Source organism: Adiantum capillus-veneris, chromosome 18, assembly GCF_014529385.1.
Source record: "Adiantum capillus-veneris isolate H3 chromosome 18, ASM1452938v2, whole genome shotgun sequence".
In the NCBI taxonomy this organism is placed as follows: Eukaryota; Viridiplantae; Streptophyta; class Polypodiopsida; order Polypodiales; family Pteridaceae; genus Adiantum; species Adiantum capillus-veneris.
Window position 1 is genome coordinate 44,044,072 of NC_140948.1, and position 23,875 is coordinate 44,067,946.

The 23,875-nt window shown below is 40.8% G+C and overlaps 1 protein-coding gene across 1 annotated transcript; it reads left to right on the forward strand.

The window, feature by feature from the left end:
* The first annotated feature begins 302 nt into the window (after positions 1 to 302).
* On the forward strand, positions 303 to 2,583 carry LOC147435577 (uncharacterized). Its single transcript, XM_086487999.1, has 2 exons — positions 303 to 791; positions 1,191 to 2,583. Exons 1-2 carry the CDS (start codon positions 712 to 714, stop codon positions 2,209 to 2,211), a joined length of 1,101 nt encoding a protein of 366 aa, XP_086344125.1. The 5' UTR covers positions 303 to 711; the 3' UTR covers positions 2,212 to 2,583.
* The last annotated feature ends 21,292 nt before the right edge of the window (positions 2,584 to 23,875 follow it).

A 23,875-nucleotide genomic window follows, 5' to 3' on the forward strand; every position in this document is an offset into this window, starting at 1 on the left:
GCTCAATGTGTTGGATGCAAATGGGAAAAGGGTAGGGGGGAGGGCTGACATTAGGAGTTGACAAAGAGGAGGAGGGCGTGGAAAATTAAGCGAGTGCGGCGTCAGCTTTCCATCATATAGCAATCCTTTGCGCGTCACCCCCATCATCTCCGCCCCTCTTCCCCTCGCCTACAACATAAAACATAACACACACCATTAGCCAAAAAGCAAGCCTCAGAGTCTCACAGCTAGCTCGCAATCACCCACTACTTCCTTAAGCTCCCCATCGATGCGTAGCCCTAGTGCCCTACTGAGGAGCCCACCATACACACACACACGCCTCCCCTTACCTCTAGTGCCTTCGACCAGTGAGCCCACCAAATACACATATGTCCTCTTCTCTCTCTCTCCATCTCTCTCTCTCTCACACACACACACACACACACACACACACACACACACACAAACCCACCTACTTTGAATACTCCCTGTGGGTCTTTTGGTCTCACATTCTCCCTATATATACAAAAAATTTGCACCTTGAGCCAATGAGTCTCTTATCTGTAAGCCTCTACACTATATTACAGCTATGCTCAATGCGATTAGCTTGTACCCCCTCTCCCCTCATTTTGCCATAGCATACTCTCCTCCTCCTCATCATCAGAACCTTTGTCTGTGATGTTTATGCTTGAAGTTTAAACAACTTCCGCACTTAGGTCGACGTCTGGCTCAATGAGGAGGGCTCGGCGGTACCGTGGAGTCCGGCAACGGCATTGGGGATCGTGGGTCTCCGAAATTCGTCATCCTGTCTCGTAAGTTGCAAGAAGATGAAGGTCACTGAGCGATGACTAGCTAGATATTGTGAAGCTATACCAATGCACTCATTGGAATAAAATGCATGTGCTAATTTGTTGCAACTGCCCTGAAAGGGAAGTGCATTGCATTGTCGCACATTTCCAACATAATGCCGGCGGATTTAACATAATGCCGGCGGATTTAAGGGCTTTGACACTTGATTTAAGGTTTTCTAACAGATTCTTCACTCTTCATGCCATTGCCCATGCGCATGGGGCTTAGCCCGTGACTTGTTTTCAAGGGGCTTGGAAAATTTGCATCTTATCTATCTTTGTACTCTATAGAAACCATTTCTGATCATCAATGTGAGGATCACCTTCTGTCATACATATCTAAATGGATCGTCTTTTGCGCAGGAAGATAAGGGTGTGGCTCGGGACCTTTTCGTCTGCGGAGGAGGCTGCGAGTGCCTATGACGAAGCAGCCCGAATTCTTTGCGGACCGAAAGCCCGGACAAATTTTCCTACTCCTCTATCATCATCACCATCCTCACCATCATCATCCTTTGGTCCAATATCTGGCCAGGTCAATAATAGTAGTGCATTGTCACCATCACTAAGAGAAAAGCTGACCCGCCTCACCGTTGAAAGCTCAAGTGCAGCCTCACCACAGAGTTGCCTCCGGGACATTCTCGCATTTGCAGCATGTATCGGCCATTCACAAAATGAATATTCCCAAGGCAGAAACTCATATAATGACAATATTGCACCTAGTATGGTGACACTGCTTCCACAGAATGCTCCAAATGCATCTGTAGGTCTTTTGGAGGGAGTGCATGAAAATGATGAGGAAATGTTTCATTTAGCACCATATTGCACCCGAGTGCGCAACGATGTAATCAATGCAGAGACTAACAGCACAACATTGATAGATATTAGTATCCTCGCAGCTGCCGCTCGCTGTTGCATGCTATTATCTAACGCTGGTGTGGAATCAAGTGATCCATTTGCCACAACTGTACCGATGTGTAGCCAGGGCGGTAATGCGGATAGTGCAAAGCCAGTGCATCAGCATTTGGGGGCACTCCATCAGTCATGTTTGGTTGAGGATTTGTTGAATGAATATTCTTGGAAGTTCAATATGTATGCAGAAAATGCTCTGAGCCTTACCAAAGAAGCAACGACATCGAGCGATGTCGCATTACCGCAGCATCATGCCATGGCGGTGCCTCCGAGCATCATGAAAATGAATAAAAGCTTGCAGCAACCCATGCCTGCTGCGCAGTCGACTAACTCTCACTACAGCTCCTCTAGTAGTGGTCAACAAGACATGGTATCTGAGCTCATTGATGACTTCTTTCAATCTAGTGCCTGCAGCTCCTTCAGCTTGGACTCTTTGCCAGAGCTTCCCTTCTCCTTAAGCCTTCTCCGAGAGTAGCAATGGTGCTCACTCTCACTCTTGCTATATTATTCAAGCAAACCCTTTACTGATGGGAAGAATATATACTAACAAAAACATCTAAAGATCATCAACATTACATGTTTAACTCATGTGGCACTCTCTACTACTTGTTCTGCTAATTTTTGTGATCTCAACCCTAATTAGAGATTAGAAAAAGCCATAGTCTAATCTTGATCGAGAGATAAGAGCGGCTTCGAAAGGTCGTGCGAATTGAGGAGCATAAGGCAGGCAGCAATGGTTATGGAAGCTGCCAAACTCAAGTAGCCAGTTACTCATGCTTCCTTCTACACCTCTTTATTTTCATTGTAAGAAATTGTTTGCTATGAGAACAATCTGTTTTCTTTATAAGCTGTGTCATGAGCTATAATGGTACAAAAAATCATATTGATAATTGTTGCCTTGATCCATGAAAATAAGACCTATCCCCATGACCATACAAATTCTTATCGTCATATAATATATATATATATATATATATATATATATATATATATATATATATATATATATATATATATGTGTGTGTGTGTGTGTGTGTGTGTGTGTGTGTGTACATACATATAGGGTCCAAAGGCAAAAGATTGGCATTAGAACTGCCCTTGACAGTCAAAACGGTTAGCAATAACCATGAAACTTTACAAGGATGCAAAATTAGGGTGCTTTTGCTACCCCTACAAAGCTCCATGTCCATTCGTTGCCATCTGGTTGGTGTGGTATTGCACAATGAACGATTTTTTGTGATTGGGCTCGCTAAGGGCCATGCGACAAAAAATTGTCGTTTGAGTCGCCTTTGACCATCGAGACGTCAGTGATGGCCATGAAACTTTACGGGGTGGGGAGTAGGATGTTTTTTCCACCCTTGAGGTTTTATGGAAATCTTTTGTCATCTCATCAGCGTAACGTTTCAAAATCGTCATTTTTTTGCCATTGGCTAGCTCATTGGGGGCCCAATGGAAAAAAATTGGTGTTTGCACCATTCCTCACCGTGGAGACGGTTAAGGATGGCCATGAGACTTCTCAGAGGCAGGGATTAGGTTGCTTTCCTTGCCTGTGAAAATTTCCATGGCCATCCATTGCCATCTCATCAGTGTGGCATTGCACATTTTCCTTTTTTTTTTGTCATTGGGCTCATTAAAGGCCCAATGGCAAAAAATTGGTGTTCGAGTCACCCTAACCATAAAGGCGGTCAGTGCGACGGCCATGAAACTTTGTAGGGGTCGGGAATAGGGTGCCATTGTTTATCGTCTTGTTGGTGTGGCACTGCACAATCACAATTTTTTGCCATTAGACTCACAAGGAGTCCAATGAAAAAAAATGGCCTTTGTGTCGCCCTTGACCCCTGAGATGGTTAGTGGTGGCCATGAAACTTTGCACAAATAGAGATTTAGTTGCTTTCCTTACCTCTACAAAGTTTCATAGTCATCTTTTGTCGTCTCGTCGGTGTGGCACTGCACAGTCGTCAAATTTTTTCCATCGGGCTTGCTAGGTCCCAATGGAAATATAAATTGGCATTTCTATCACCCATGACCATCGAGATGGTTAGCGATGGCTGTGAAACTTTGCAAGGGTACGGTGTGGATTAGGATTCTTTCCTAGCCCTTGCAAAGTTTCATGGCCATTCTTTGCCGTCTCGTCGATGTGACATTACACAATTGCCAATCTTCTGCCATAGTACTCGCCAAAGGGCCCAATAACAAAAAAATTGGTGTTTGCGTTGCCCCTGACTATTGAGATGGTCAACAATGGCCATGAAACTTTGCAGGGGTAGGGTTAGGGTGCTTTCCAAACCTTTGCAAATTTTCATGGCCATCCTTTGTTTTCTTATGAGTGTGGCACTGTGCAATCACCATTTTTCTGCCATTGGGCTTGTTGAAAGGGTATGGGAAGTTTCCTATATAAGAGGGTACTCTTACCACTTGTAGCCAACCCGCAATCATTGAATAAAGCAAGTATGGATTGGGATGTATGGTTATCTCCTACTTCTTCTCATGTAACGGTTCAAATCTCTCTCTCTCTCTCTCTCTCTCTCTCTCTCTCTCTCTCCATGTCTCTACTTCTTCTTCCTCTCTGTGTATGAACATAGACTTGTAGAGGGCGGCTCTTGTCCTCTACACTTGGCGACCACGGGATTCTTTCTCACTACCTACTATGAGTGTGATGAAGTTGGTGAAAGCTGTGATTGGGGCAAAGGGCGGCCCATATCTGTTGTGACTTACCATACTTATCATGGAGGCAAAGGTGGTTGTGGCCCCTTTTGAGAAGAGTACATGATGATAAGGGTGCTACTAATGGAGAAATTATGGGTGCTGCTTATGGAGGAGAGGAGGCAGACAACTTGCGAAGGGATAGCAGATTTTGTTCACGGCTGAAGAAGGGAGTGCAGAAAGGGAGCAACAAGATGCGGTGCTGTGCAATTGAACCATTGGCTGGTTCAACCATGAGGAAAGATTTGGTCAATAATCAGAATAGCTCCAGGTGGCTGTGGCTATTGAACAAAAAAGAGACGCTTAATTGGGAAAGAAAGGGGCAGTACATGCTGGTTGTGTAGCAGCCGATTTTGGGTGCGGTCTTTGGGCTCTAGATGATGTGTTTTGCAGACGCATTAAGCTCGGACAAGGTTGTTGTGTTGGAGTATCAAACTGGTGGCAATGCGTGCAAAGAAAGCTTGAATTCCGAACACGAGGAAGTTTGAAGCAACTTGACTACAGAGATTGATTCCATGTGGTTGCATGCTAATCTCCGAAGTTAGGACCGTCAACAAACCAGGCCGGTTGGAGAGTTGAGAAAATGGTCCTAGGGTGCAGTCAAAGTGCTGGTGCGGGGCAGTGTGGTGCTATTGCTAAATGGCGGTGCTATGTGCTCGGGTTGCTGACTATGGGACTACAGTGTGTTGTCCATATTTTTCTTCCAAGCAACAGAGAAGTGGAGTACTGCCTTGTCATGTTTAGATTGTCAAGCACACTATTGCGGGCAAGGGGTGTGGTAGTTAATGTGCGGAATTGAATGGATTTAGGAAACATTTCTTGCAAAGTAATGCTATGTGGAATTAAGAAAGCAATGGCATGCTCGTGCGAGCGAGGATGAATGATACACGGCATGAGAGCAAAGTGTCGTGGAAGAAGTAAATTGCGGAGATGCGGATTTTGAGATTGCGGAAGTACTCCAAGTGCGAGCAACAATGCACTGGCGGGGAAATTCTTGCGCTTACTCTTCATTGTGCTAGAAGTCTTAACTTCCATGTTCCTCTTTTAATTGTACCAAGGGCAATGATGTCCGAGAGATGAAGGTTATGCGTCATAGGGACATATCAATGAAGAGCGAATGGAGTGCCTATGACCGGGCATCAAATTCATGAAGGACGGCCAAAAGTTTTTGCGGTTATGCGGCAAAGAGGACATGCGATGTTGCGGTTGCCAATGTGCTGCAAAAAAGACATGATTTCCTTTTCTATTCATGTTGTTGGAAATGTATCAATTGTTTCATACTTCTTGCACTTGAGGTCCTCTGCCTCGGCTATGCCAAAAAAGATTTGTAAAACAAATTGTAAAAGAGAACTTGCACATAACCAAGGCACTTGACTTCTAATCAAGGGTCACTTGATGGATTCATGTCCTCCATGCGTGCCAAGTGTTATGGCGTGGGCCATAGACCAAAGGGAGGATTCCAAAAGGCAAGCACAAAGGGTCATAAGGGGATATGAAAGGGTATGGGAAGTTTCCTATATAAGAGGGTACTCTTATCACTTGTAGCCAACCTGCAATCATTGAATAAAGCAAGTATGGATTGGGATGTATGGTTATCTCCTACTTCTTCTCTTGTAACGGTTCACATCTCTCTATCTCGCTCTCTCTCCACCTCTTTTTACTTCTTCTTCCTCTTTGTGTATGAACATAGACTTGTAGAGGGTGGGTCTTGCCCTCTACACTTGTTAAGAGCCCAATGGCAAAAAAATCGTGTTTGCACTATCCGTGACCATTGAGACAGTCAGCAATGGTCATGAAACTTTGCAAAGGTGGAGAGTAGGGTGATTTTTCCACCCGTGTAAAATTTTATGGCCATCTGTTATCGTCTAATCGGCGTGGAGTTGGAAAAACACCATCTTTTTCCATCGGACTGCTGGCTAAGGACCTATGAATCCAATGGAAAAAACTTCGTGTTTGAGCCGCCTCTGACAGTTGAGACAATTAGCGATGGCAATGAAACCTTACAAGGGCAGGAACTAGGGTGCTTTCCCTACCTCTGCAATGTTTAATAGCCATCCATTTCCATCTCATCGGTGTGGCATTGCATAATCCCCAATTTATTTTCAATGGGCTCGCTAAGGGCCCAATGGCATAAAATTGAAAATTGTGCAGCGCCACACCAATGAGACGGCAAAGGATGGCCATGAAACTTTCCAAGGGTGGAGAGTATGATGCTTTCCCCACTCTTGCAAAGTTTCATGGCCATCCTTTTCCATCTCCTCGCTATGGCTCTACACAATTGCCAATTTTTTGCCATTGGACGTGCTAAGGATTGAATGGTAGAATATTGGTGTTCGAGCCGTCCCTAATTGTCGAGACGGTCAGCAATGGCCATGAAACTTTGAAGGGATAGGGATTAAGATGATTTATCCACCCCTGCAAAGTTTCATGGTCATCCTTTGTCGTACTGCACAATCACCAATATTTTTCCATTGAGCTCGCTAAGGGTCCAATGGCATAAACTTGGTGTTCGAGCTACCCCTAACCGTCGAGATGATGAATGATGGCCATGAAACTTTGCAAGGGTAGGATTAGGGTTCTTTGCTCGTCCCTACAAAGTTTCATGGCCATCCTTTGCCGTCTCCTTGTTGTGGCACTGCACAATCACCAATTTTTGCCATTGGGCTCGCCTGGGGTCCGCCTGGGGTCCAATGGAAAATTATTGTTGTTTGTGCCACCCTTGATCATCAAGAAAATAAGCGATGTCCATGAAACTTCTCAAGGTTAGGGATCGAGTTTCTCTTTTTTCTCTTGCAAAGTTTCATGGCCATACTTTGCTGTCTCATTGGTATGGCACTTCACAATCGTCAATTTGTTTCCATTGGGTTCGCACTGACAAAAAGATGTTTTTCCCACTGGCAAAAAAATTGGCGTTTGCTCCGCCCTTGATTGTTGATCTAGTTAGTGATGGCCATGAAACTTTGTAGGGATAGAAAATAGGGTGCTTTCCTTGCCCCTACAAAGTTTCATGGCTTTCAATAAAAAACAATTAACATCATCTTCAAAATACATAATGCAGGTGGAGACACACCATAATCCATTGAATATAAGTACATCATCATCAACATACATCAACCATAATGTTGAGTACAAGTGATCACCATAAACTATCATCTATAAGTACACAATCATAAAGATACATTGTACAAAAGGTGTGGTACAAGTGGACTGCATAAACTAGAACCTGGCAACTACAATCATAAAGACACAAGTGGATTGCATAGACTAGAACAACATAAATACATATCGTGCAAAGGTGTGGCACAAGTGGGCTGCATAAACTAGAACATGGGGCTACAATCATAAAGTTAGATTGTGACAAAGGTGTGGTACAAGTGGACTACATAAACTATAACATGGCATCTACAATCATAAAGAAACATTGTATAAAGGTATGGTACAAGTGGACTACATAAAATATAAAATGGCCACTACAATCATAAAGATACATCATACAAAACGCGTGGTACAAGTGGACTGTGTAAACTATACCATGGCAACTACAATCATGAAGAAAATGCAACAAACACTAAAATATGTACAAGTAAATCAATTTGAATCAAAATCTGAAGCTATATACTCTATGTACAGTGTCAGTTGCACCCTAGAGTAGGGGAGTCTACACCACTCTCTGTGCTGTGGTGCATTGAATGTTAGGTGTTGATAGTAGTTGTAATTACCTCGACATGTGCCACAATTGTAGCTAAAGACTCTCCAACCTTTGTCACACTAGAATTGAATCTAAGTGAGTGCCATCTCTTGGTCATCTAGCATGCAAGGGGCCTACAATTGCATCTCCCAATATACTCATGAGGTAAATTATGAGCGAGTGCCATCCTTTGCAACAAGTGCTAGTTCTATAAATTTTGCCTCTGCGGGGAATGAGGAACCACCGAGTGGCCTCCTTAGTGCTCTCTCTCTAGACCGCTCTATGAGGATGTCCCACTATTGAAAGCACTCTCTTCCCACCTCCTCTGTCGCTGTAACCCATGACCCCACTGCACCCATAGATTCTACCATCTATAATGCCTACTCTTTGGGTACCCCATCCTATAGCATCACTGCAATGATTGTCTACCTCATCACTCACCCCAAGTGGGTGGCGAGTGACAATGTCTATTGTCTGACCTCAAGTTGGAAAAAGATAATCAATGGCCCACTAGCAGTAAATGGTGATCAGGATTTGTCAATGGTACATTGGGCAATCTAAATGCATAGACATGTTGTAGATGAGGTAGTTCTAGAAGCCTCCGTGGATCTGTTGTTGGCCAATCTAAACGCACACACATGTTGTGGATGAGGCAATAAAGGTGGAAGCAGTGACCCCAACCCAAAGTGTAGAAGCCTCAGTCTCGTTAAAAAAAAAAATGCAAATACAAGGTGAAGTCTCCCAAGGTAGCCCATACACCCATCAAAAGCTCTCGCCTACCCAAACCCACGTCAGGCATGTAAGGGTATAGTGGTATGGATGGTTGTACTCTGTGTATGCTGGGAGAGCGGCTAAGGTAGGCATGCTGATGTGCAAAGTGCTCTACTTGAAAGTGGCACTGTGCCTCTCAATGGTAGCACACCGCAAGGCCGCTCGAGTCTCTCTGAGCGCCAGCTCCAGCTCTTCAATCCTCTGTTGCACTATGGTCAACTCTCATGTTAGCTCTCGTACGCAACTGTGGAGCTCCAAAGAGGAGTCAACCTGCATCAAACACAACAAAATACAATTAGTGAATTAAATCTAAAATATTTTATAATTATTAATACCATAGGTGAGTGAGTGTACATGTGAAGCTCTGCTAACAATAGTGGACAAAGAGTGGACACTACCAGTGTCGAGGGTCTAGTCGGTGGAGGTGGCTCCATCGCTGGTGTAGAGAAAAAATTGCGGGAAACAAAAATGACAATAGTAGTAAGCATAATGAATGTCAATCATAAATAAAGCAAAGAAAATTGGGGGAAGGACATCTAAATTGTGTCACACGTAGCAACTATAATATGGTTCTTGCCATGTGGGCTAGCAAGTGATGCAATATGTAATAGCATCTAGAAAAGTAAAGCATAAAAAAAAGCATTACCTACCACTATGCCAGCTAAATATTTGTAAGTAAAGATTCTAGAACGTACCTAAGAAGGGCGTCTTGGCTGTGCAAACCGCTCAACAAGGTGGGTGAGTGTGTCACTCATAGGTGGACCTCTCGTCCATGCTATGTGCCGAGCAACTTGGACTAAGCTCCAAAGAACCATCGGGTCTATTCATAGACTTTGGTGAGCCAAATGGAATGGTAAATTCCATCATCCCGAGGAGCCTCTACTACTAGCCCAGCATGTCAAAATCATGACCCCCTCTTGGTTAGTAGTCCACGTCTAGTCCGAGAACAAACTCTGTACAAAGATGGTATGTAAAGTATGTAGGCACCTTCAAATGGTGGGGCATGGCACCATAGTACATCACGTACCGTAGAAGTGTGTTCTCTCTCATTCTACAGAGTAGACACTTTGATTTGAAAAAGGTGCTCGTGGCACTAAGGCTCTTGGCATGGGACAAAACTACTGTAATGTGAGAGAGTGTATCACTAGCAAGACCTCCACCTAATGCCATGTCAAGAATATACGCCCAACAAGGTGCACAATTGACCACTCTTAGAAGGAAAAAGGGTCATGATGAGAAGACTTGTTGAAATTTTCTTTTACAAGACAAGGGGAAATTTGTGCACAGTTTGCCCTGATTTGTTTTAAGAGTATCAAGAACCTCCACCTCCATTTTCCCCACCTCCATAACTACCACCACCATTGCCATACCCTCCACCATCTTAACAACCACCACTAAAGTTTCATCCCTTCCCTTCACTCAATGGACACCAGCATGGAAAATTCGCTTTTTCTACACAAGTGTTGCTAGGAGCTTCCTCCACCTCAACCTCCATAACCACCTTCACCTTCACCACCACCATTATTGTGGTAGCCACCACTGTCTCATCCATATCCTCCAACTCTGCTTTACCCTATACCTTTTCCATATCCACCATCACCTCCTCCATCAATAGATGGGTACTCCAAGAACCACACCTATCTCAAAACTTTGTATCCTCTTGAGGTACTCGATGTAGCTCCATCTCCTTTACATACCCACAATGATAATTTGTTACATCCTTACCATCAAATTGATCCATTTTTTTCACCATTGATTGAAGGGATTTAGCTGAAGGAAGTTCCCTTCTTTCACAAACTTGTTGCTATTGCATAAACACAATAAAGGCTTGAAGCATTTTCATTGTGGCCAACTGCATCCCATGTTGATCTTGTTGCTACATAGATATGAAGCTTTGTGTTGAGAACTTGAGTGAAGATTTTGAACCATCACCTAGTCTATTTCACATGGATCTCACCAAAGACTATGTCAAAAAGTACACAATGCAGCTAGGAAAGCATTGGGCCGCTAATTGTGAGAGTTTGGAGCAAATTTAATTGAATCATAGAACCTCTGAAGCAAAAGACAAACTTTTGAAGAAGATAATACAACCATGAAATCTTCACTCTAAAAAAGAACCAATATCAACTCAAAACTCTTGTGTGTTTGATGGTTTTGGTGTAAACTTGCTCCCAATTGCACAAATGCAGCGCTCATTGCTTTGTTAAAGCATTAAATTTCCACTTCAATTCTTCATCTCACGATACCATTTCATGGAAGTTTGGACACTTTTTTAGACATTCTCAAGTGATTATCTAAGGATGGAAAACCCTAATTTGTGGCCTCACAACCTCAAAAATGGGGTGGAAATAGCACGGGATTGCAGTAGGTCCTTCCCTTGAAATTGATGTATTTCCTTCACTAGATGCCCAAATGAACTCATTTTTGGCTCTATAAGTACCCTCCCATGAAATGGGATCAATTCTTCATTGATAAAATCTCATGGAATCTTGGAAATTTCTTTAGACATTCTCAAATGCTTCTTGTAGAGGGAAAACCCTAATTGGTGGCCTCACAACCCCGAACACACGATAGAAACAACACAAGACTGCACTAGATCCTTCCCTTGAAACTATTGTATCTCTTTCATTAGATGGCCAAATGAGCTCATTTTTGTCTCTATATGCTAGCACCCTTCCACCTTGAGAAATGAGCCCCCTTTTTTGTCTGTAAAAAGCCCAAAGGAGCTAGGAAAAGTCCATAAATTCATGAAAATTTCCCTTGGCATCAAATTATATGTTGAAACTCCATTTTCCACTTTGCAAGCACTTTGTATACATCTTTCACAGATATGTATGAAACCTGCTATTTTGGATGGGATCGCTTGCATTGGACTTTCAAGGTAAGACGACTGTGCCACTTTAAAACACTTTACATTTGTTAAATGCTAAACCAATTTAAGCATGTTTTAAAACCAAAAATCATGCCACAATCACGTCCAAGGTTAGATGCCCTATATCGCAACAATAGCGCAACATCCTTTTTTGCATATATCAGTCTATGTACATTATACCACTTAAGGTAGATATTTTATTTTTACATCATGCATGTGCCACGGTACAACATCATATTGATGACTTGTTTTCATTGTTTCAAAAACTATCAATTGGTTCTAATCAATCTTCTTGTAATGCAGAGGTCAATCGACAAAACGTTTGTGATTTCCCAGCTAGAACAAAATTTGGAATGGATCCACAAACAAATGTGAAAGAATATGGCCAAGATTTTACAAGACAGATGAAACAATATACGGTTATTACTTATTGACAAAGAGAGAGAGAGAGAGAGAGAGAGAGAGAGAGAGAGAGAGAGAGAGAGAGAGAGAGAGAGAGAGAGAGATGAATGAGAGAAGAAAATGAAATGAAATGAAGTATTCTATTAAATGTCTTTCAACGACCAAAATTACCTATGAGAACAAAAAGCTACATCCAATAAATTCTAATACTCTATTTGGAAAGGTATGGAAAAACATGCATTAGGAAGAGGATGAGGTCTAGGAGGGCCTCTTTATTTTCCATGAGATTATGAAAGTGATTAACATTTTGATGAATAGGTGCACACCATGTGTGAAAGACTGGTGGGCGTGTAATAGAGGTGTAAGAGTGGCCAAAGGATACACTTTTTTCCCACAAAAGTAGGTGGATAATTTTGTGTTTTTTTTCCTTCCGTAGCTTCTACATGTGATCTCCAATTTGAGCAGAGCTTATAGATCTACAATCTATGATCTGAGCTCTTTCGATAGTGATGCTACATGATAAAGTTTTACCCGCTAGATTTTAGATTTCATTTTGGAGGGAAAATTTGAATTCAAATAAACTAGCCATTTTTCATATTTAAATTCAAAAGTTATCCTTTTATTTATTTCTTAATACTAAAGGTTCGACTCCCTTAAACTCCCAAATAAAGAGGCCCTGCTAGACCCCATTCTCTTTCTAATGGATATCCAAGCAAGAATTAGCCACAACACATGAGCAAAAAAAGGAACATAGAACCATATGACAGTTAGAATCATAGTGTTTAGTGAAAGATCATAGAAACTATAGATACTTGGCATTTAAAGAGCTTGAATTTACATCATAAAAACATAATTCATACTGACTACTTGCTACTCAAAGACATTGAAAAATCATAGAAACATAATTCAAGTCAACTACTTGGTACTCGAAAAGCTTTAGAAGACCTATCCTAAAAGAACTAATTGAATGTATGAGGAGTCGACCCCCAAGTAGCCATACAAGGTTATCACCAGAAGACTCCTCGGACAACCCACTGGGTATTAGTAAGTTGAAGCTCTTCAGCTGTCAAGTATGTGTCAAGATTAAAACTGGGTGGAAAACCATTTGATGTTTGAGGCTCATTCAAAGGCTCAATGTCAAACTCTAAGGCAAGATCTTCCATCTCACCATCCATTGTATCATTTTAGTCCCTTCCTCATTATAGTAGTTGTCATGTGCTAATGTTGTGAGGGGGTGGTATTGTGTAGAAATCATGTTGTTGTCGATAAGATTATCTTGGCTTGCCTCTTTTGAAATCCAAGATTTGTTGGTGGTTATAGGCACAACTTGCCTCCATGGACTGAGAGAAATTAAGGCTCAGGGGGGTCACTATGTATAAATTGTGTATATCCTGTGCGTTCAAAGACTATTTACAAAACTCCTTATCTGTAAAAAATTACAAATAAGATATACCCTATTAAATTTGTAATTGTTTTTCCAACTTTCTTATACAGTAACCTTCTGTATGTGAAACTGTGAGAAAAAATAAAAATTAATAACCCCTTCTATAGCACTCACATGATAATCACATAATTATTAAGTGACCCCATGAGATCTAAGGGAGTGTAGAAGAGATCTTGCATACAATGTGCCAATAAAATATATATCTCACGTGTCATGGTTTTGAGGGACCAATTGACTAAAATCAAAACAAGGATTGAATAATATCGCTATCACATGAAATGTTTCGTGATTACCATGTATTATTATCATATTGACATAATTATACTTTACGTTATCACATTTAAGTCGATGAATGGTGATCAAATAACCTACCAAAATCGCATCGGGTTATTATTTTTTCATGGCGGACCCATTGGGATATGGCAAAAAAACCTGCTAGCAGCCCTATTAGGATATAGAAAAGCCCAACGGGACTATCAATTTGGGTGGTTTTTGCAAGTAAATAGGAATGTCACTTAAACATTTAACGTGATCACGTGTTTTAAAAAGTGATCATTCAATGTTATTAATATGTTTGCATGCTTGTAATCACATCAATGAGATCCTTGCTCAACACGCAACCAATCAACCTCCGATCTAGTCTATTAACATAAAATAACAATAATATCTTAGAGAAAAACTTAAGCCAATAATGTTAGATATTTTTGTATATCCATAAGTTCGTATTACTTGCTTACAAACACAAAAGTTAAATTCATAAAATACCAACTATGGTTCCCACATAACCAAGCTTGTCATTGATTAGGTTTGTGTCTCTTGCATTTTCACGTGATTGGTGCCTAAAAGATGAAACAATGCAAGAATCTTGAGCTAAGCATCGTTGATCAATCTTGTCGACATAAAGATATTTTCTATAGACCCATATGTTTCTATATATGCATACCTGAAAGTGCAAGGATCAAGTACATAAACTTTAAGCAATTATATTAGAAATTTGAACAATTCGGTATATATATATTTATAGAAGAATTGTTAGCTCTCTATCACAACCAAATTCTATGTCCCAATCTTTAAAAAAACATAGACATCATGTAAAACATATATTAAAATCATATATATCAACTTGTAAGACCTATAGGCATACCTTGATAGCTTTTACAAATAATAGATAACATCTCAGATACCATTCATTAGGTAATCTTCAATAAGAAGGGGGAGAACATGCTACAATTACTAACTTATAATCAAGCTAGTTATCATCTGGTTAAAACAACAACTTCTTGCGATAAAAGAGATTTGGATTATCTTGATAAAGTTATGCCAAGAGTGTGTCTTTGAGTTCAAAAGGGTTGTGAAATCCATACTAAATAGATTCTTCAAGGAGGTACTATATCATATGGGTGTACGAATATATTTATTATGTGATTGATTGTGTTAAACTCTGATTAAGCACCCGTGATGCACGTGCATATTCTTTTCATCTTGTCTCTTTATCAACGTGGAGCCACAAGTTCTAAATATAATTTTTCTTTTTTGAGTCATTTATAGCTACTTCCATGTCCTTCACACCAACAAGATGTTACCACAAAGAATAGTCTACATTCTTGAATATATGAACATGATCAAGAAGGTGAGAGGAGATAAATCATGTTGTTTTCGATATTGTTCATCATCTTCATCACTTGTAAGCTTTGAATTTGGATTGATAATGGGCCTTTCGGTTAACTCTTGGTACATATCTATAGGTGTCATTTGTACTAAACATCATATATTCTTGATATTTTCATTGAAATGTCTACGTTGTGTTCTTCCATAGTAAGTGATCTGTAGGTAAGAATCATCTATGTCAAACTTAGTATATACTTTTTTTGTCATAATAACTAATATCTAATTCTCCTGAATGATTTTCTCATGCTAAACTAATCATTTAATATGGGGAAGTACCAGGGGAGAAAAAGCTAGAATATTGGTTAGGCTGGTAGATCAGTCTTAGTAGGGATCTAAAGGAGGAAAAATAGGGATCCAAAGGGGGTCCATCTGCAAAAGACCAATGTGCATCAATGGGCTTCAAAGACCCTAAGATTCAACCCATTAAGACCTCCAAAATGCTAAGGTTCCAAAATTCAAAGGTAATGTCCAATGGCTCAAGTGTGGGGGAATTTAATGGTCATGGGGAAGACTAAAAAATCTTCCCACATCCCTATCAAGGAGGGGGCGAGCCATATTAGTAGGGGATGAGAGAGAAACACACACACACACACACACACACACACACACACACACACACACACACACACACACACACACACACACACACACACACACACACACACACACACACACACACACACACACACACACACTCTTCCAAGCTCCCTTTACACAAAGGTCATAATGGACACATGCTAGCTTCCTAGCCTAGTTACCCCCAAGGAGCATTCAAATCCTATTGGATGGCCATAGAGGTGGACCAATGAGAATTAGGCTAGAGTAAATTTAATATAGTTCATTTAAAAACACTTGATAAAAGAACCAATGGAAATTAAGCTCTCTAGAAGACTATTGGACAGTCTCCCAAGGGGTCCAATGAGCATTCAACAGCCCAATGGCTTGCCTGATTCCTATTGGCCAAAAGACTAAGAGGTCCAATGAGAGTTTAACTGCATTATTTGAATACCTAAAGCTCTCACAAAAGAGGAAAGGGAGACACATGTCACAAGGCTATCACTTATGCTTCTTAACTGTCATTGGCTAAGCTTTACAGGTGCCAATATGATGCCAACATGAGAAAATACCAAGAGGGGTCGACCAAGAGAGAGAGGGGGCTGATTTTTTCAAGGCATTATCACACACACATACACACACACACTCACACAATCTCATGTGTGAAGTAAAGAAGACTATCTTCTTCTCAAGCTTTAACGGAAGCTCATCATCTACTCCAAGCTTGTGAGAAGGGAGGCCTACACCAACAACTCTTGGCTTTGTGATGCAAATCCAACCAAGAGCCAAGCTTCAATGTATGCTCATCTCATGTACCATGCTAATTACTAAGCTATACTAATCTATTAAGAGTGATTATGTGAGGAGACATCTTTCTCGTAAGAATACTCCTTCTTCCTCTAGATTTACTCTCATACCTTGTTGGCTCTCACCATCTTTGAAGGTGTGTGAGGTCTTGGGTCTAAGACCATGAGGGAATTGATGTTGTGTTTCCAAGTGTAAGTTTGATGCTTGAAGCTTCCATCTTCATTGCACCAACAAGTTATTGAAGGAACACAAATTATTGTATTGTAAAATGTCTCCCTTGATGGGGGAAACCCATAATACAAATCCTTTTGGCGGGGGGACCGGCTCCATGTAAATCCAGTCCTCAATTGTTGTCAATAGCTTAATTTCTCTCTCTTTTTGAAGTATTGTTTATGCCTATCCAACTAGGAGTTATTCTTTTGTTTCTCTCTCCATCCAAGCACTCTTGCTATGCTCATGAGGATTGTATTCTAATGAAATGCTCACTATGTCTATGTTATTTTCTGCTACACACAAGTTACTAGACCATTAAATGTTACATTGGTATCAGAGCACAAGGTTTCTCTTTTCTTGCTCAAGAAGTGAGGTCCTCAAGATAACTATGAATGGTTGGTATTATTAATTGCAATTGAGTAAGTAGAATTGGGATTTTTCAGCCTTGCAATGCACCTGTTTCGTGCAAATAACGAGGCATCACCGTCGAGAGCTATGGTCTTAATAGTGGAGTCCTACGGGGCTTGCACATGGCTTAACCACTATTGAGCTATTAGAATCTTGACAGGAGCCGGTATTGTTTTTGTGGTGAAAGACCCTCTCTTCTATTCCTTGTAATTAATGATATTTGAGCCATGGGTACAAGAGCTTGAGTGCTTTTCCAAAGGGGTTAAGAGGAGTAGCAACTAGGGCTTGAAGTGCCAAAGTACACTTAAACATTTTACACCTAAAAGTTGTTAGAATGGATGACGATAGTAAAGAGAGTAAAATTAATGTTGAAAGCTTTGATTTTGCTAATGAACATGCTACTAATGATGCCCCCATGCTTGTTAATTACCTTGTTACTAGACTTCAACAAGCCATGGGCAATCCATCCCTCCAAAGTGAAGTGCAATGGCAACTATGTGCTCATGGAATTCTCCAAACTCCCCACCAAGAAGAGAGAGTACCTGGGAAGCCTCCTTGTGAGACTTCCAAAAGAGGCCTCTCTCTGATAAGGGAAGAAGAAGAGGATCCATACAAAGGGCTCAAAAATCTACTACTTGACAACACATCTCCTTCCCAAAGGAGAACTCAAGTTTCAATGGTACAGCCCCCACCAAAAGAATGAGAAAGAAGTGAGTCTCTTGCCACCTTGGCAAAGATGGCTCCACGAAGATGGCGGGCAAAATGCTCTCCAACACCCCCTAAACGGAAAAGACTATCGCACACTTCTCTAAACCATAATTCAAAGAGGGACGAGAGAAAACAAGAGAAGAAAAAGACGAGAAAGAGGTCACCCTCTTCTACATCTTCTTCATCCTCTTCCTCTTATGAAGAAAGTGATGATACAGAGAAGAAGGAACAAGGGAAGAAAAAGGAGAGAAAGAGGTCACTCTCTTCTCCATCCTCCTCAAATTCTTCCTCTTCCGAAGAAAGTGATGGTGCAACTTTTGAACCACCTAAAAAAAGAGGCCATAGAAAATCCTATGCCATGTGGAAGAGGTCATCCAAGCTCAAAAAGCTCAAAGAGGAAGGAAAGCACATCTCTTTCCTTACCTACGATGGCACCTTTGGTGCTACGAACAAAGCCTTGGCATTTATAAACAATTTAATGCAGTGTTTAAAGATGAGGGCTTCATGGAGTCTTCTAAGCTACACCACGTAGCTATGAATTTTCAAAAGTCTGCAAGGCAATGGTGGTCTAGCCTACGGGAAAATGGTGAAGCTCCACAAACATGGAAAGCTTTAAGAGCTTCCATCATGAAGCAGCTTTTGGCTACCGATGCCAAAGACAAAGTACTGACTGAATGGCAAAGCTTGAATCTCTCTTCCTACAAATCTATCCACAAAGATGTAGACAAGTTTTGCGACTTACATCTCAAAGCCACTGTCTTCAAAAAGATAGATTTTGGAGAGCAAAAACAACCATTTTGAGTGGGTTTAACTGAAGATATGGCGGAGTATGTCAACTCCCAAAGGCTGCACACTATATCTGTGGTCATACACCATACCATGTTGGCTTCATGAATAAATTTCCAACAAGGGGCTAAAAGAAACCTTGAAAACGTGGAGATTGGAAAATCTTTTGTAGTTTAGGTCAAAACTTTTCGGACCTTGTGTTTTTAGATTCTTCTTTTGAAGATCTATCCACTGATATATAGTATGATAGGTAGTTTTTTATGTGACATATAGAAATTGTAACTCAAAGATTTTTCAAAGGTGCTGTCAAGGACAGTCCTTTTTGTACCACCAAAGCGTGCTTTTAGCCAAAAACGTGGTGCAAAACAAAACAAATTTATGGGACGACTTCTTGGATGGTGCCTTGTGGGCATATCGAACCACATATAGGGAAGCCACGGAGTTCACACCATATCGAACCACATATAGGGAAGCCACAGAGTTCACACCATTTCACTTGGTCTATGGTTAAGAGGCTTTGCAGCCTATCGAGCTCAACATTCCAATGATACGGCTTCATGGCAGAGGTGCACAAGATGATCAAGAGGTATGGATGGATCAACTTCTTACACTAGTGGAGCTTGAGTGGAAAAGAGAAGCAGCCTATGAGCGCTACAAGAGGAAAGCTACACAGGCGAAGGAGAAGCTGGACAAGAAACTGAAGGTCAAAGGCATCAATGAAGGAGATCTTGTGCTAAGGTATGAAAATGGACTTGATAATTGTTTTGATGCCAAGCTTGAAACTAGATGGCAGGGACCATACATAGTCAAGAAGGTTTTCAACTCAAGTTACTATCAGCTTATGGATTTGAATGGGAAAGAGCACACCAGGAAGGTAAACGGGTATCGCTTGAAGCCTTATTTGAGTCTCCCTCTACCAAAAGATCTACCAAAGATCTGTCAAAATGCAGCTATCTATGTAAGTATTGCTCCAACCAAAATGCTAAGGGGCCTAAAAATGAAGATCTTGTCAAGGACTCTGAAGCACTCTCTTCGGGAAAGATGCTCTATGATGGTACATGAATATATCATCATCTTGGGGGAGGGCTAATGATAGCCGTTTTTTGGCTCTCTGTAATCACCATACTGAGTTACCTTACCCTACCAAAGTCACATAAACATTGTGGCTATTCTTACCTTTTCACTGTACATAGGCGTGTGTGAGTTAGGGGACTTTTCTCATATCTTCTTAAAAAAACCTCAATTAGCTAGTCACTGGGTTAGTTGAGCCAAAACAATAAAATAAAAAAAATAAAAAGTATATTATGGCCTTTTTTATGTGTAAATATTTCATTCTATATATAGCCTAAATATAGGGATTTTTAGAATTATTTTGATATATTATTTAAATATTTACACGTAGGTGTGTGTTTTATTAAACCTGTGTACACCTTCTTTCATCCTCTTGCACCATAAGTATATTTTTTGTCAAAGTGTACATACTCTAACCTCATATTTTTCTTTTATACAAATCACCCCCACATTTTCACCCTCACCCTCGGGAAAACAAAAAATTGATTTCTACTTTCTTAGTCACGTTTATTATATTATTTTCATTTACTTGCATACCTTTTCCTCTTTCATCCAAAATAATACAAAAGAGGGATCATATCATATGATTCCAATATCTTTTTATATATCTATAATTCTTCCATATTTTTTTCTTATTATATACTCATTATTCTAACACCATGTGCTCATTGAGCTAAAATCCATGAATAGTCCATACACTAGTCCCACCATGTATATATTTCTTATTTCATCAATAATCCTCCTCCATGCATGTGTAAATGGAACTTGGATGCTTTATATCATGATATGACAAAGGAGCTACCATCAGTGAGATAGGATTTTTTGAGTGCACCCCATTCTGTCCACTTTTCTCATAAAGTAACCCATAGTCTTCTCTCACTTCCACACACACACACACACACACACACACACACACACACACACACACACACACACACACACACACACACACACACTCATTCCTCTCAATCCCTCACTCAAATATGCACCTTTCATGGTTTCTCTCACCTTCTTCACCATTAACCTCCCCTCTTACTGCCATAGCTCTCATATGAGCTCTACATGTGCATACACCATCTTTGTGCCTCTCTATTACTTCCAAAGTACAATTCCATCTTACCCCTCTCTATATACATAATTCAGCATATAAACCATGCTTAACCTCTGCAAATTGGAAGATCTCATCAACCAAGCTTCCATTTTCATTGCGATAATCAACCTTGAAGGCGGTGGCATAAAGAAGAGAAGAAGAAGAGGAGGATCGATAGTCATTTTGAGAACCTACACAAGTAAGTCCAAAAGTTCTTCAAGCTTCACCATCACAAGGATTTTCTCACTTCATTCGACCATCTTACTTCAACCATCCACCTCATTCTACCCATTGTAAATATAACATTAACTTTCTAGTGTTTACTAACACTAACCACTACCATACTAACACAAAATAGCTATTGACCTAAGCATAAAAGACACCTCACCTCAAGACATATGCATAGTAACTCTCTCTCTCTCTCTCTCTCTCTCTCTCGCTCCTTCCTTAAAACTCTACTTTCACCTTATCTACCATCAATAATGCTCTCTTTTGAGCCCACATCTATGACTCAAACAGGCAAAGAAGGCCCGCAATGTTTTGATATTCAGAAAAAAATCATAATCTTAATTTGTTAGCTTGTAAATTAGGATTTCCAATAATCTTAATGAGGGGTCTCCAACCTATAAATAGGCTCCTCTCCTTTTTGTAATACAACCTCCAATATCTCATATAGCAGCCCAACACTCTATGCGTGAGGAGAGACTTAGGCGTAGCAACCACTTTGTGAGATTTACTTTTGGTGTGAGAGAAGCTTTCAAGATACACATTGCAAGTGAGAGAGTGTGAGTTGAAAATCTCAAAACCACTATTGTATATGGTCCTCCATCATCAATAAATTGAGGTTTGGTGCATCAAAGGCTTGATTCGACGTTCAAATCTTCGTCCTTCTACTTGTGCGATACGGATTGGTAAATTCAAGGTGACTTGTGTATTTTGAGTTTCCATCATTTGATCTTGTTTTAGAAAGAATTTAGTGTGTTTTCATTGCCAATTTTGTGTCCATTGTAAGAGGGTATTGTGGTGAGAGGTCTCCCACACCCTAAGACAATGTGAGTGTGTTGGCAATGTTTAGCATTCACTAAGCATTGAGTTAGTTTTGTACAAGATCTATGATAGCATCATAACGAACCATCTCCATTTGCAAGTCACAAATAAGCTATTACGCAAGATCCATTCCTCTCTCTCTTCCCTTTGCTCTAGCTCTCTCTAGTCCATTTTGTGTCTGTCTTGGTGTGAGGTTGCTTGTGTGTGTTTTGTGGCGCATCTTCTTGGTTGTGACAAAATCTCTCTTGCATCCTAATTCGCATACCATAACTAGATGGTGCCCCTATCTTGTTTGGGTTTGGCTGTGGGTTTGTTGTTGTGTTGTGCTTGTGGTTGCCCCAACCCCAATTGAGCAGCACGGGAGCCTTGAGGGGTGTTTAGAGGTCGCCTCTCTTGTTGCCTGCCCCGGACCGCCTCAGTACGTTTTCCCTTTACTCTCTCTCTCTCTCTCTCTCTCTCTCTCTCTCTCTCTCTCTTCCCCCCCCTTGTGACTCATCTTTGTGGCTGCATTCCTAGATTGCTAAAAAGGATGACTTTCTCCATCATTGGACCAATGAGTATCATGGAAGCAATGTAGCCCTAACACAATACCTTGCCAAAGTTTGCAAGGCACCCATCCTAGTTTTTCACAACGGAATGTTGCAATAGGGGATACTTTTCCTTTTGAAATCCATTTGAAGGGTGACTCTACTTATCCTTTTAAAGGCCATAAAGAAACTCCCCTTTTCTTTCTACACAAATTCACCTGTGACACATCAATCTCTTGTCAACATGGAGACTTCCTCTACAAAGGCAAGAGAGTCATAACATCGAAGGTTTCCTCTCTACTATACCCTCACATGTGGCATCATGCATGCATGTGTGAAAGAGAGACCTCTAGAGAATTGTCGGTATCCTAGTTGGGTTTTAGAACCCACACAAAACTAAAAGTTGTGTCTCTTTGCAAGCCTATATCTACACAAAGGGAAAGAGCATGATCAAGAGCGACAAAAGGGGTACCTATGTTGAGATGTCAATCTCAACATGTATGACTCCTGGATGACTATCACCTACAGTCATCATCACTGGTGTGCTTTGGTGAATACACATATCTTTGCCAGTGATACTACAATTGGACTACACCAAGCTGGTCTACCTACCTGAGTGATGGAACACGTGTCACTCACTAGGGGTTCATACTAGACCGTTGTACTAATTTCCCTTTTATGTTGTATTCTCCCTTATGTTTCATAGACCTCTTATCTTGAGTTTGTGAAGAAGAAGAAGTAAATTATTTTGCTTCCATCTTTGTGTGTGTGTGTGTGTGTGTGTGTGTGTGTGGGCTTGCAAGAGCTCAAGCTCTCTCCTTCTCTAGCTCTTGACATGGTATTAGAGCTTGGTTGTGTTTGAGGAGCTTGGAGCAGCAATTAGGAGCAATCTAGAAAGCAGCTTTGGTATTCTCGAGAGACATCATCATCAATCTCCAATTGAGGTGATTTATTTTGGAGAATGTCTTAGTGTTCCATACATTCTGATATCGTGCAACCTAATTTCTAATCCAGGCACATTTCGACCCCCATTTTGGGGATAGAGTGCATTTGCATGCAAAAACGCTAAGGTTTGAGATTTTACAGGTGTACACATAGGTGGTGCAAAAATATTTAGTTTGGCTACAGTGTGCACAAACACATTTTAGTATAGTGAAACAAGTATATGTATGCAAATTGTGGTTACAGGTGATAACCGACTATTTTTTAGAAGCCTGCTTGAAGGTGAAGGGTTGGAAACATGTCATCCAACAATGATGGGCTTAACCAGATTGTCAGTGAGAAATGGACAAAAATAAATTACATGCTTGGATGTTAGAATGATCAATTTCCTTATGGGGAAAGGTTATTTGGGACTACATTGATGGAGAGCATGAGGT